The sequence below is a fragment of the Branchiostoma belcheri genome, unplaced genomic scaffold (assembly GCF_001625305.1).
Source record: "Branchiostoma belcheri isolate BF01 breed outbred unplaced genomic scaffold, Haploidv18h27 scaffold99, whole genome shotgun sequence".
Taxonomy (NCBI): Eukaryota; Metazoa; Chordata; class Leptocardii; order Amphioxiformes; family Branchiostomatidae; genus Branchiostoma; species Branchiostoma belcheri.
The window spans coordinates 1,270,455-1,284,464 of NW_017804675.1; the positions used below are offsets into that span (position 1 = coordinate 1,270,455).

General features: G+C 42.1%; 1 protein-coding gene across 1 annotated transcript; it reads right to left on the reverse strand.

The window, feature by feature from the left end:
* Nucleotides 1-1,697: 1,697 nt before the first annotated feature.
* Nucleotides 1,698-5,236, reverse strand: LOC109462091 (hemicentin-1-like). The gene is made up of 4 exons (XM_019758588.1): nt 4,918-5,236; nt 3,127-3,420; nt 2,502-2,780; nt 1,698-1,942 (listed from the first exon to the last, which is right to left on the reverse strand). Exons 1-4 carry the CDS (start codon nt 5,234-5,236, stop codon nt 1,698-1,700), a joined length of 1,137 nt encoding a protein of 378 aa, XP_019614147.1.
* Nucleotides 5,237-14,010: the final 8,774 nt, after the last annotated feature.

A 14,010-nucleotide genomic window follows, 5' to 3' on the forward strand; every position in this document is an offset into this window, starting at 1 on the left:
CCCTGGTATACAACATAACTTTCCAAAAGTGTTATGACAGAATATTAGTGTGTAATAAGTCTTATGTTGCCCATAGCAACACCGGTGACGTCATAAAATGACGTCATGCATATTTAAGATATCCGCCATCTTGGATCATCAATCTTGAATTTCAAAAATAGTTTTTTTTCATGATAAAGCCTAAAATACATTGTAAACATACTAAACACATTCATTCAAACCTTTTTGTAAAAAGAAATGGAAGTATTGATGAAATTTTAATGAAAATAACCCGTATATACCTGTTCTAATGATATGGTCCGCCATCTTGGATTTTGGCCAATGACGTCATCAAATTAGCATAAATTATGCATATTTAATAATAAATTTTACATAAAATTATATGGGATGTTATTAATATTATAAACCATGAGTAACTTGACATAAAACCCATAAAATTCTATTGTTGAAACAAAAAGTACTAAATTTAGCAAAAAATGCCTGTCAGAAACCCGTTGCCATGGCAACACAAAATATTATTATCTTATTCCAATGATAGAGAATTGTTGCCAACAATATTTTAGGAAAAGTCACCAAGTTTGGTCGTTCTACGGCTAGCCGTTCAGACGCTAGGTGACATCAAAGTTGCCGCGGGCACTTTTAGCCCCCCCCCGGTCTAGGTAGGGTTAAACAATGTCTATAGTTAGATGTTCAAGGGGTAGGTGTAACAAGTCGATCGGTGTAATGTAGCCAGCTGCCACCGCGCCGCGAAGCTGGCATGTTATGCCGAAGGGCGGTTATACCGGCTAAACTGATACAGATTTATTACATAAACTGTATACAGGTCTATGGAGTCTCTCCCCATATAGTTTCTCTGGTCGTTCACCTTTATCAAAAATGAGGACTATCAACAGAAGCTCAGAATTGTTTACCACTACGAAATTCAGTCCAGGATTACTTGTGACTATGGCAATATCAGCCTCCAACATCATAGAAACATATAGTTCTTAGTACTACATTATTTCGTTTAGCATGCAAGAATAGCGAAATCAGCAAATTTAGTATTTTTTTCATGAATCAAGCCTAGGGTCTTAACAGATGGAAGGTTCAAGTTTGTGGCAGCTTGATCTTCTGGACGGGTTTATAGCGACATTCATTTATTCACATAGACACAACTTACCATAGGAAGTATCAATCTATGTGTATGGAAGACAATATCTTTAACAACATAGTATCCTGGCTATATGTGGGCACTGCGATACAATAATCGACAAGCTTACAGCACCCATGCATATAGACAGGAAGTTGAGGACAGTGAGGTCTTGTGGCGTCTAGCTGTCCCACTGCTGTGCACTTTAACAACAATCATCAATTGTTCATGAATTGGTCAAGAGAATGTGTCTATGCGGTGAGACAATAGATTTTCTATGTAATAGACCGTTCCCAAAGCCTTGCCCCCACCCCGTAGCAACACCCTAGCAACTGGAAATAGCGAACACGCTTGCCGATGGCCCAGATCCTGTTTTCTTATTGGTGGATTGGCTGATTCTGGATACTAGTAACAGACAGGTACGAATTACTTTAAAAGAATGCTTAGTTACTGCAATGACCTCCGTTCGTATCGAGTGTGCAAATGTGGGAAATATTATAATATAAAGCAAACAATCAAACCTAACAATACCACCTGACAATATATAATGATATATAAATATACCAGTTTACCTACCAGGTAGCACGACGTACGGAGGCGGTTCACTACCCTTTGTTCGCTTGGGACTCTTTCCTACGGGCGGATCACGGCGACCCATGTTGTAGTAGAACGCGAACTTCTTCTTCTCCTTCGCCCTTCTCCGCCTCCTGATGCCGTACACGCAGATGACGATACAGATGAGCAGCCACAGTCCTCCTGCTGTGGAACCCACTATGATGGCGATGGTGGTGGACGACAAGCTGGCCCCCGGAGCTGTTGGAGCATCAAACGGGACAGAGACTTTAGTTGTGAAATTTTAGACTTTGTTACAACACATCTGAAAAACTTACAATGAATTTTCAGTAGATTAGTAGATCTCATCGATCTTCATCATATGATTCTCTTCGCTGAAGTTCCGGAATCTGGAAACATGATGACGTCAGGAGTGCATCAAAAGTGGCTGAAAGACGGAATCTTCGTCACGGTTCAAAATTGAGTTACAGAAATCAATTACACTTCTTGGCTTTTTTCAGCTCTGATTGGTTGTTACTGAAACTTACCAGTTTTCTATGTCGTTTCCAGCAGTGGCATAGGGATAAGTCTGGTCATCTCTATGGCCTTACTTCTTAGTATGACTGATCCACCACTGAACTTACAAACAAGTGATTCTGATTAACACGTTTTATCAGTTAAATCAGTGAGCCTTAGGACATCTAAAAGTACAAGGTCTTGCGGGCATCGCTGTTTTTCGACAGGCCAAATATTGACCGAATGAAATCTCTGAGTATGTTAATTTATGGATAAAAGCTCATTGATAGGTTTATGACCCTACCTTGTACCTTGAGATGTAGTTTCTTCACGTCGCCCTCCCCGACAAAGTTGATGGCGGCGCACAGGTAAGTTCCCGTGTCGTTCACTTGGACGTCACGCAGGATGACGGAACTGGCGCGCACGTCACGTGACAGGACGTGCGACCTGGCGGCCAATGGGATGCCGTCTCTCGTCCACGTGATGTTAGGCGGCGGGTTGCCATCGGCAACGCACTGTAGGGTCACGTGATCGAACACTGTGGCGGCACTTGTGTCCGACATGCTGATTATGGACGCCGGATCTGAAAAAAATATTATCATAATCCGTCATTATTACTTATGTTAACATTTCTAATGGAATATGAAAGGTACCTCTGGTCACATAGCCTTTTCTGATACTGTAGGGGCAGTCGGTTGTTATCCACTGTTACTAGGGCACGGTTTTTTGAAGGCGGAGCCCATCCTTCTCCTTCCATGGCCTTTGGCCCCCCCAGCCGAAGTCATGTACCAATTTAACACCTGTGTGCAGTAAGTAATCTCCAAGCAGGTCTTTCGGTGGGGGTAAGACAGTAAACCTTACCTTACCTTACTTTACACACGATCACACGATTGAATAGTATCAAATTACACCAAACAGAAACTCCTTACACTGAACGTCAACCTTCATCTCGTCACTCGCCGTCTGGATCACGTGATCCACCACGCAGCTGTACCGCCCGGAGTCGGTCCTGGTCACGTGATGGATGTTCAAAGATGGCGTCCGCACGTTCCCGCCGGAGTACTTCGTGTCGAATCCGTAGGTCTCGATTGGGAAGCCATCTTTCTCCCAGTGCAGTGACGTCACGTTAGGCTTGGCGTTCCTCACCGCGCATGTCAGAGTCACTGTCTTACCTGACGTCACGACGAAAGGACTTGTGGGCCCGACTTGCACTTCCGGAGGAACTGGAAGGGAGATGATATAAAACATTTTCTCATTTCCGGCCTTTTTTTTATATGTACACTGCACGAAAAGCTGGATTTACCAATGGAAGTAAAAACCAGTAAACTCGGGTAGTGTTTATTTCGTAAACAGTACAGGGCTTTAAAATGGTAGTAAATAAGATACTGACCTTGAATTTTATCATATAAACAAGTTTTTTTTTTAATTTCCAAGTGATATTTTTTATTTGATACACTGCACGAAAAGTTGGAAGTACAAATGGTAGTAAAAGCCAGTAAAGTTGGGTTATGTTTACTTTGTAGACAGCACCAGACTTTACAATGACAGTAAATGAAGCCAAGTCCGGGAAACAACATCAAATGTACTAAATGGAATTACTGACCTTGAGTTTTATTTGCTACAATTGTAAATTCCGGTGCTGTTTACAACGTGAACATTACTCGCCTTTAGTGGCATTTACTACCATTCATAAAGCCAGCTTTTCGTGCAGTGATACAACTAAGACGATATGTACTGATGAAGATCAATTGAAAAATCTACAAACATCTAAGGTCTACCAAACGGAATAACAGGGATTTACCTTTATCTATTTAAAGTTTTCCGTTGATTCAGTTTTTTCCGTTCATTTCGTCATCGCCACTCACATTTACTCAATGCTGTCTAGTCAAAACCGTGATCATACATACCCAACACAAGTTTGTTACTTTTGAAGCAAGTCCGCCTTTTTACAACTGCGTCAATTGGCCGTATTTTATCCTGTTTGGATTGCTCTACAGTTATATAACATCGTTTGGCTGTAAAGCCAACATGATCAATCACGGCCCTAAACACGGTATAACACGAGGTGAAACGACCCCACCAGGTTTTCAAATTACCTGGCCAGTCCGACGTTTAGCGCTCGATAAAACGCGTATGTGGACATAAATGAGGTAATATATCATTTCTGTAACATCACACGCGTTATATTACGGTTTTATGCCAAGCGTGGCTTATGGGAAAGCCCAGTTTGTGTTCCAAAGTTTTGTGCAAGATCTTTGACAGATGTCCGAGAAGTTATTTCAAAACATCCAATTTGTTGTACATACCGAACAGTCGTTCAGGCGTTTTGGAATCGTTGCAAAATCGCCCCCTTGTGTTTCGTTGTATTTTATGATTTTCCATTGATATGCTCCTTATTCCACTATTCTGTATCAGTAGGACTTGTGAGATAAAGATTGAAATAGCAGAAATGTAAAATTGACTTGCTTGCACTGTTAGGACCTGGTCACATACACCATACGATCGCCCTACGATTACAAACTCCAAACATTCCTGTATTATTCGTGCATGTTGCAAACGAAATTCAGCCGTCTTGTTTGGAACTGTAAAGGCTGCATTTGGTCTTGAATGAAGGTAGTTTTTTCGGCCACAGCCTGCTTGAATATCTAACGGCAGCAAAGTTATACTGTGTCTTACGATGAATGTGCGCGATCCGGTACACCTGATGAAATAATACCTACCCAGCAGGGACAGATACACAAAGCCCTCCTCACTCGGCACACCAGCCACCATGACCACCAGCACATACAGCCCTTCATCGTGTAGCCTGGTGGGGTTTATCCTGAGACCAGCGCCATCTATTATATCTGCCCGGCCAACGTACGCACCGTAGGCCTCCCTTATCCCTAACGCCGGGGCGTAATTGAAGATCATGGTTCGTTTAGACCTGTCGTTGCCCTGTACTTTGTACCACGTTACCGCCACCACCTTGTAATCTGATGAATACGTAGCCGGCAATGTGACGGGATCTCCTAAGATGGCCTGGAAGTTCTTAGCCATGTGAAGCCCGATTCCGCCCTGCGCGGTCAGTCCTGTAACATAACGAGTGGCCGTGATTACTTTCGCCAAGAAGGTTGTGTGTGTGTGTGTGTGTGTGTGTGTCTGTCTTTGTTTGTGCGTGTGTCTGTCTGTGTTTGTGTGTGCATCTGTCTGTCTGTGTGTGTGTGTGTCTGTGTTTGTGTGTGTGTGTGTGTGTGTGTGTGTGTGTGTGCGTGTGTGTGTGTATCTGTCTGTGTTTGTGTGTGCATCTGTCTGTCTGTCTGTGTGTTTGTGTGTGTGTGTGAGTGTCTGTAAACACGATAACTTGATAAGGCTTTAATAAATTGAATTGATATTTCATAGGTGGGTATGTCTTAATGAGATCTGGAAGTGACGTGAGTTTGGGTCCCCTAGCGGCTTGCTCTGGAACTGCAGGGCTATCTGTTTTAAAATATTCAAAAGAGGATAACTCAAGAACCGGTTGACGGATCGTCGTGATTTTTGGTATGTAGGTAGCTTACGTGATGCTTGATATGATTATGTGACAATTATGCAAATATGTAATTTGTGCCGCCTCTAGGAGCTTGTGCAGCCCGATGCAGCCCTGCGCGGTCATGCCTGCAACATAACGGATGACCGTGATTAGTTCTGCAGCAGTTTCTGCGGCGCGCGGCTGATGGAGACCCCCGCTGCTGCAGGCGGATCTGCTGTAAGCCTGTTACACGAGGGAAATGGAGGGTCAGCCGCCATTAGCGGCCGCGGTTCGGGATGGATGTCGGGTAAGTTTTTCAGGTCAAGCTCCGAAAGGAACGTTGAGAAGTTTTTTTTTCTCTTTTGGCAAGACTATGCAATATTGTTTTTCTTGATAATAATCTATAGAAATTTGAGTTCCCCTAGGTATTAATAACTCGTTTACATAGTTTCAGCAGCGGCGTATTTTTCTTTACATTTGGTAGTTTGAGGAAGGCATGAATTACGGAAATCTTTCCTATGATGAGGAAATTGTCACAGACCGCCAGGTTGCGATGGATGCTTGGTCGATTTTTAGGTCAAGTTCCGAAACTTGCTGAACTTTTTTCTTTTTTCTTGGCAAGACTACGCAATATTGTTTTTGTGGACATTAATTTCAAGAAATCTCATAACTGATACCAGAGTTCCCCCAAGGTATTCATAACTGGTTTTTGGCATAGTTTCAGGTAGGCATGACTTACGGAAACCTTTTCCTGCGCTGAGGCCATTGTCACAGATCGTTGCCCACCCGTGGAATAGAGCTTTGTACGTATCTTTCATTTCCCTTGCAGGGTAACACTTAGAAGCAACTTACGCGCAGTTCATTTCCTCAACTACTGACAGATAAAAATAAACACAGGCTGCCAATTGATCCCGTAATTTGTATCTTCCCACCAGTTACCAAACATTCCTAAGAAGTTAAACCACGGCGCGTACAATGCGCGTCTTCCTTCCAGCTACCAACATCTGACGTTTTGAGATACGTCGCTTCTTGACACACCATCTTAAGACATACTTTCCTTGGCGACATTTCAGGAACCGATATCTCAAAGTGTACTTCAGCTGCTCCTGGCGGGCGGGCGTTTATCTGCTTGGCTTCTCTCACCTTACATTTAGGTGTGGCTTGGGAAGATTTTCTGAACGAGATGATGACAGTATTGTAGGTGTGATGAATGCGTTCATGGAACTTTGTTGACGTTTTTGGGTGGGGGCTATTAGGATATGGCGTACGGTGGAGTATGGCAGATAGGGACTTGCCGAATTGGGAGCGATAAGGATGATACTAAAAGGATGACTAAAATACAAAGGATGACTTTGTATTTTAACCTCCTAATGACTCTGAATTTTAACTTAATTAATATGCAATACTATAAACTCTCGATTTTAAGATAATGAAATGTACATTGATTTGCAATTCAGTGACTTGTATCAAGTTTACTGCCATTGATCAATAAATAATTCTTGAGTTCTTGAGTTCACTACATGTGTGTAAAACTAGCCTGGGTGCCATCCTCCGTAGTATTCACCCGCTCCCTAATGTCGCCAGCTACCACGTTTTTTGGTGGGGGGCTATTAGGATATGGCGTATGACGGATAGGCGTTTGCCGAATTGGGAGCGATAAAGATGATACTACGTGTGTGTAAAACTGTTCGAGTAGAAGAATGACGTTCGTAGTTCTACCTTTAAGTTAGTACCTACTTGACTGTTTATGTTCCTGTAACTTACTTCTGTTGCTCTTATGAAATTGTAAAGAATGAATGTCAAAAGTAATCATTACCTATCCCTTCAACGATTAGCGTAGGAGTTTACAGACGAAAACTATCTTACAGATGACAGTACCCGCTCATACAAACACTTACGTGGCGAATTATGACTAGAAATTAACTCCTTTAAAACATCTCACGTCTTGAATAGATTAAAGTGATAATGTTAAAGGGGAGGGAAAGATCCCTTAAGCCAGCTACAGATCCCCCGGGTATGTGGACATTAAACCCAACCTTTTAGCTGAGGTACTGAGCTATAATAAAGCTTCCCAGCGCTGGTTGATTGTACTGTAGGCGTGTGATATACGTCTCAGGCTGATACAGACAGGCGTCAGGGAGGGAGGCAGCGGGATGGAAGGCCACAGCAAGTAATTTTTATGGATGACATCAGCACACGCATTAAGTTTCGCTTGGTTTTGGAAAAAAAAAGAAATTTCGTTGACTTCTGACAGTGGTCACCATGTCGAAAAGATGTCTGTTGCCATGCCGGAAGGTGGATGGCAGATAACTATGAAGAGAGGAGACAAGAAAAGGCTCTGATTTAATGTTTTGTTTCTTACTTTGATGCAGTGATATGTGATGCTGGCTGTGTATATGTAATGTTCCCACTGAATCAAAACTACTTGTACAATGATTGAGTTTTTTTTTTCTTCTGCCCGCCTTGTTTTTTTTTCGCCCGATCGCATTAGATGTGGAGTCTTCGGAGGATGTCATCCACAAAATTTACTTGCTGTGGCCTAAGGGATCGTTATACACTGGGGATATACATGTATAGCCACTTGTGACGTGTGTAGTCTTCAATTCAATTAGGTAAACGCCGACTGACGTGTGGAACTAAGGCGGACTCGATGTAATTGGGAGAGAGAGATTGTCGTTTGAGAAACTGCGCGAGCAGTGGGATTTTACCGTTGGTGAGAAATGCCACGTGAGTCTACTAATGGTTGCTTTTGGCATTTGATCTTTCGCGAAACCATTATAAGACTTACCTGGGATCTGTTGCCGTTGTTGCTTCAACCATTCTCAAATACCACACCTGTCAGACTTACCTGAAACATGGTCTTCTAATAGCTAAGTGTAACGGCTTGAGTTACATGTTGTAGATATACAGGCTCACTTCACAAAATGTTGGATTTAGCGGTTTATACACATGTACACAGGAAATCTGTACCGTACTTAACGGTATGTAAGAGATCGGTTCACACTGGTGATTGAACTTGTCACGTTTATAGTTTTTAGTTCTCTCTGAGCGCATATATTTTAAATCAGGACTCGGTGTAATAGAGTGAGAGTGTTTTATGTACTAGTATAATGTTATTGGTGAGATGGCAGTTTTAAGTCAGATATGTATAAGTTATTTAGATTATTGGTAGTTGGAATGAGCTTACTGTCTCTTAATTATACAAACAACCCTTTTAACGCACGTTAAGTGGAATATTAAAACTAATCTATTGAGAAAGCGAAGGTTTTTATTTGACGTTGACTAAGTTTTTACAACGTTAAAATTTTGATATAAGGTCTAAACCGGTACTGAAATGACATGATTAATGATTTTTTCTACTGTGTGGGGTATGAAAATCTTGAAAGATTCCTGTTATTTTGAGTGATCTGCGTAATTTAGCAGGCAAGCTTTCCAAAATCTACTAATGTAGCGAGTTTTTGGCAGATTGATGGGCACATTTTATCGTGTAAGACATATGAAGCAGGTACGATGAAGTGTACTTAAGGGAGTTTTCCGTTGGCGTATCTTACCTTAAGGTGCCATTCAGGTAGGCTGTGTAGGCGGGGTATGACAGGTTGTAAGTGTAACGAATTTTGTTAGAATCTGAAAGTTTCTTCAGCCTTACTTATTTTAAGTATTGATTTACAGAGGCAGGTCCGTTCAGCTTCTAACAAGATGGTTTCCAATTAGGCACGGTCTACCACAATGAAACACATTCAATATACACATAAATTCGGCTCAACAATAAGATATTGTCTTAACTATGTATTTTCAACTATGTAAAATCAGTAACACTGAGAAACATATAAAAGAAGTAAAGCAAACAAAAGTAGATAATAACAAAGTAACAAACCCAAGTCGTCAAATCACTGACGTAATCCAAAATCAATTCCAAATGCCGTTCCAATACCAAAGAAAGAGATACATACTATAGGTAAAAAGACATGTGAAGACCAAAACAATAGGTGTAAAAATATGTGCAACAAAACAACGAGCCAGTCTACACAAACCTTAACTCAAAACCATCCTATCAAGACGTGCCTTGTTTCCAACTTTACCCTTGAAACTGAGCGGATGAAGGCAACCCCAGGCAAGGAGTATAAAGCTGATCCAATAAGGAACCCAGCGGAAACTCGGGAGCTCCCCTACCCGCGGTAACTACGATAATACCCGTTATCTGTACAGGAGGGAGTGTGAGCCGGTAGCCCCCCAACCCCGCTCACAGCCGGCACCTTATCAGTAGTACCAGTACCAACAAGCCAGGAGCTTTCTGCGTAAAGTTCTTAAGACACATGACACGTGTAGGAGGAACTGAAGGACAAATTCTAGGTCTTAAAGACATAAAAGTGCTATCGTTCCTGAACAGGTCTTTCTTGGTTCCTCGGGGGTAGTTTTGCGAGATATCTTTATTCTTCATTCAAAAATTGTTCAACATGGCAGCAGTACATAAAGAAAGGAAAGTATGGACTGCTGAATTGTATTACATGTAACTGATCTTATATGTACATAAAATACAATACAAGCACAAAAAGAACATACAGTACAGTACAGTACACATAAAAACACCAACATATACAACACATAAAAACACCAACATATACAACACATAAAAACTAAGTCTGCATTTGACGGTTATATGGTCTGATTGTGTGGTACTGAAACGAACTCTGGTTACTTTAAAGTATTCGTTGTAAGAAGATGATTTCCTGAAAGCAAAGTTCAGCAAAGTGCACATCTTATTAGTTCATCCACATGTCTGAACTTGCTAGTTTCGTAAAGTGTTCACAGTTATTTTAGGCCCAGCGCTATTACATATCCTCGCCCGGAGTTATGTGAAAACGAAAACAACAAAACTGTAGTTGTCTCTAGCTAAGACCGGGTAATTTGAAACAGTGATTTTCGGCACCATCTCTGAGAGTGCTGCTTTTAATGCATTTCTTGACTGCCGCAATTTCAGAGATGCTTTCACGGCAATAAACACCCATTTCAACCTGACATTTCAACTTGTTCTGAACGCGTCTCTCCAATACGGCTCCCCTCGGGTGTTAAATTGCCATCTCCAAGTCTTCCATTTTCTGAGCGAGCACATTCTCTCTCGACATAAACACCGATGGATATGTCCAAAATAAACCGGTGGGGTATTTGCCGAGGTATTCTCACTGACACTTCGGCGAAATGCTTCTCATTATTGGTGAGGAAGAACGCAATTCTCGGCTCTATTGTTCTTGTCAATGTCTGTTTGCAATTAGCCTTCGGGCATGAACTAATAAAGAACTCAATAAATGTAAGCAGCAGATTCTGAAGCAGACGACAAATCGAAGAAAAATTTGGAATCTACCTGTACGATCTGCAAGCCGTTATGTTTACTCCCGGTGCGGAAGTTTTGTTTTGGTTGGAAAAGCGCGTCGGTCTGTATGTCTGTGTGTGTCTGTCTGTCTACAGCACGCATGGGTGTATGAAGAATGGGAGCAGGTCAAAAGTTTTAAAAGAATGGCCAGGAGCCAACAGAAAAGCCATATGGAATTTGAGGATTGCGCATACTTCCACTTTCTGATATATCGAATTGTTGTATAAAATTTGTATTCCTATAGTATAACTTCTTATGAAACAAATTACGTTTGTAGATCTTTGAGAACAAAACCCAAACTGCTAAACAGAGACTAACACGCAATAGGTCTATCATATAGTACTTATCATTTACGAAGGGCTTGTTTAGACATCTTCGCCTGTTTATGAGTCGTACTTAGCTCGCCCTATCTCCTCTGTTCAGGTGGAACAGTTGGCCCCAGTGGCCTAACACGCTTCTCACAGGAGCTTATTACTTGAACTTCGGTTAGAACTGTGGAGATAAATGGGTCTTCCAGGAGCTGACTCAAAGTAATTCCGAGTTATCCCCGTATGAAAGACATCTGTCATCATTACCACAGCTACTGCAGCACAGGAATCCCTAGCGGGGTGTCACAGTTGACGCTATGACGACACAGGATCGCGTTTGTATGAGAGATTTATCTTCGCTCTAGTGTAACAGGGATGCGAGCGATACAGTTTTATAAAGGCATTTTCAAACCATACTCATCGCTCAAGTTATGTGATTCACAGTCTGTCAAAAACTTTCTGTTTTATTTGGTCTGGTTGACCTTGTCGACGTATGAAAATGATATATAGTCTATAGACATAGAGTTTCGGATAGAATACACGACGTGTTTTTTTTTTATCTCGACTCTCCTGTATTGGTTGAAACTGTTGTGGGATGCTAACTTTTCCCACCCTACCCCTTCCAGAAAAATAGCAAGATGAGTATTAGTGAAGTGGTGACTGCTGTATCAAGAAGGGTGTCTATCTAGTTCTATGCCTGAATGAGTTAGTGTTATAATCAGGTACGGTTCTAGGTAGTCTCAGCGTATGCAAGAACGTAGATTTGCACCAGACGTGGTACTGGATACTTGTTGACTATCCAGAACCGTAAGAATCCAAAACCGTATACAAGTATCTGGACAAAGCACTATTCTGTATACAACAGTGACTTGTAAATGGAGTGAATCTGGGGTCGGAGCCTTGATCATCGATAGGTAATGCATGAAGGCATGAAGCAACCCTTTCCTTAACGCACTGCCTTCCTCGGACTCAGTGGTACCCAGTAAGACTAAACATGAAACAAATAAAAATTTGCATATATAAGGAAAAAAGAATGAATTAGGTTGAGAAAAAGCAAAATGAAAGGAAATGAAAAGAAAACTAAAAAAAAAAACTATGTGTGTACATGTATAGTATAGGAGAGGAGATATCTTACGCCCCTCCTCTGTGACACATCTGAATGGACTAGTCCGCACAAAGCTCAATTTTGCATTCTGGCAGGGAAACCGGCGTGTCAGACCGGCAAATTACCGCCCTTCGCCGTGCACTTCCCTACGTGCAGGCCCGCCTCCGCACTTGTCCCAGATATACCGGCGGCAAGGGGCAAACCATTACACAACCCATCAGATGCGAATCTGTGTCAGGTGTAAGTGTTGTATCCAGAACCGTTCTGTATCTGAATGGGTCAGGGTTAGGATCAGGCACGGTTCCGGATGGTCTCCTTGTGTCTGGGCACGGTTCTGGATACAGCAAATTTACAGCAAGTAAATAGGTGAGAGGGTGAACAGGTGAGGGGCTGAGTTGGATAGGAAAATCAGATGTAAATCTGTGTCAGGTGGGATTGAGTAAGTGTTGTATCCAGAACCGTTCTGTTCCTGAATGGGTCAGGGTTAGGGGTTAGGATCAGGCACGGTTCCGGATAGCCTCCTTGTGCCTATCTAGTTCTGTACCTGAATGGGTCAGGGTTAGGATCAGGCAGGTGTGACTGAGGGAGTTTTGTATCCAGAACCGTTCTGTTCCTGAATTGGTCAGGGTTAGGGGTTAGGATCAGGCACGGTTCCGGATAGCCTCCTTGTGCCTATCTAGTTCTGTACCTGAATGGGTCAGGATTAGGATCAGGCACGGTTCCGGATAGTCTCCGTGTGTCTATCTAGTTCTGTACCTGAATGGGTCAGGGTTAGGGGTTAGGATCAGGCAGGGTTCCGGATAGTCTCCGTGTGCCTATCTAGTTCTGTACCTGAATGGGTCAGGGTTAGGGGTTAGGATCAGGCACGGTTCCGGATAGTCTCCGTGTGCGTATCTAGTTCTGTACCTGAATGAGTCAGGGTTAGGATCAGGCACGGTTCCGGATAGTCTCCGTGTGCCCATCTAGTTCTGTACCTGAATGGGTCAGGATTAGGATCAGGCAGGTGTGACTGAGTGAATTTTGTATCCAGAACCGTACCTATATAGTTTAAACCCTGAAAGAGGCCTTGGGCTCGTGTGGCGTAACAATAATGTCACGTGACTAAAGCAATTGGGTCATTCATCATGACGAAGATTGTATGTTTCATGGCCCACGATTCTTTAAGTTGCGAATTCCACTTTTGTGAGGCAACAGTTTGAACGTTACTTATTCAAAGCAAAAATGTCAATTTTCTAGATATAGTAATATACATTGGTCCATTTGTGTGTGTGGGTGTGTGTGTGTGTGTGTGTGTATGTGTGTGTGTGTGATGTGTTCGTGTGTGTGTGCGTGATGTGTTTGTGTGTGTGTGTGTGTTCGTGTGTTTGTGTATGTGTCATCTCAAGACCACTTAGCTGAAGGATATTGAAGGAAAGTATGATTATGTGAATATTTAAGTTATCATTTTATCAACAATTGTGATACTGACATAACCTTATTAAGATGCGTATTTTATTCATACCTCTTTCATATATTATACAAATTAACACCGACAAACATTGA

Bases quoted from the DNA above. Each gene is read 5' to 3' on its own strand.
- LOC109462091 (XM_019758588.1), bottom strand. From the start codon at position 5,236: ATGGCTAAGAACTTCCAGGCCATCTTAGGAGATCCCGTCACATTGCCG. The intron at 3,421-4,917 runs GTAGGTATTATT...TCTCCCTTCCAG, and splicing joins TGTGTATCTGTCCCTGCTGG to TTCCTCCGGAAGTGCAAGTC. The intron at 2,781-3,126 runs GTAAGGAGTTTC...TATTTTTTTCAG, and splicing joins GATGAAGGTTGACGTTCAGT to ATCCGGCGTCCATAATCAGC.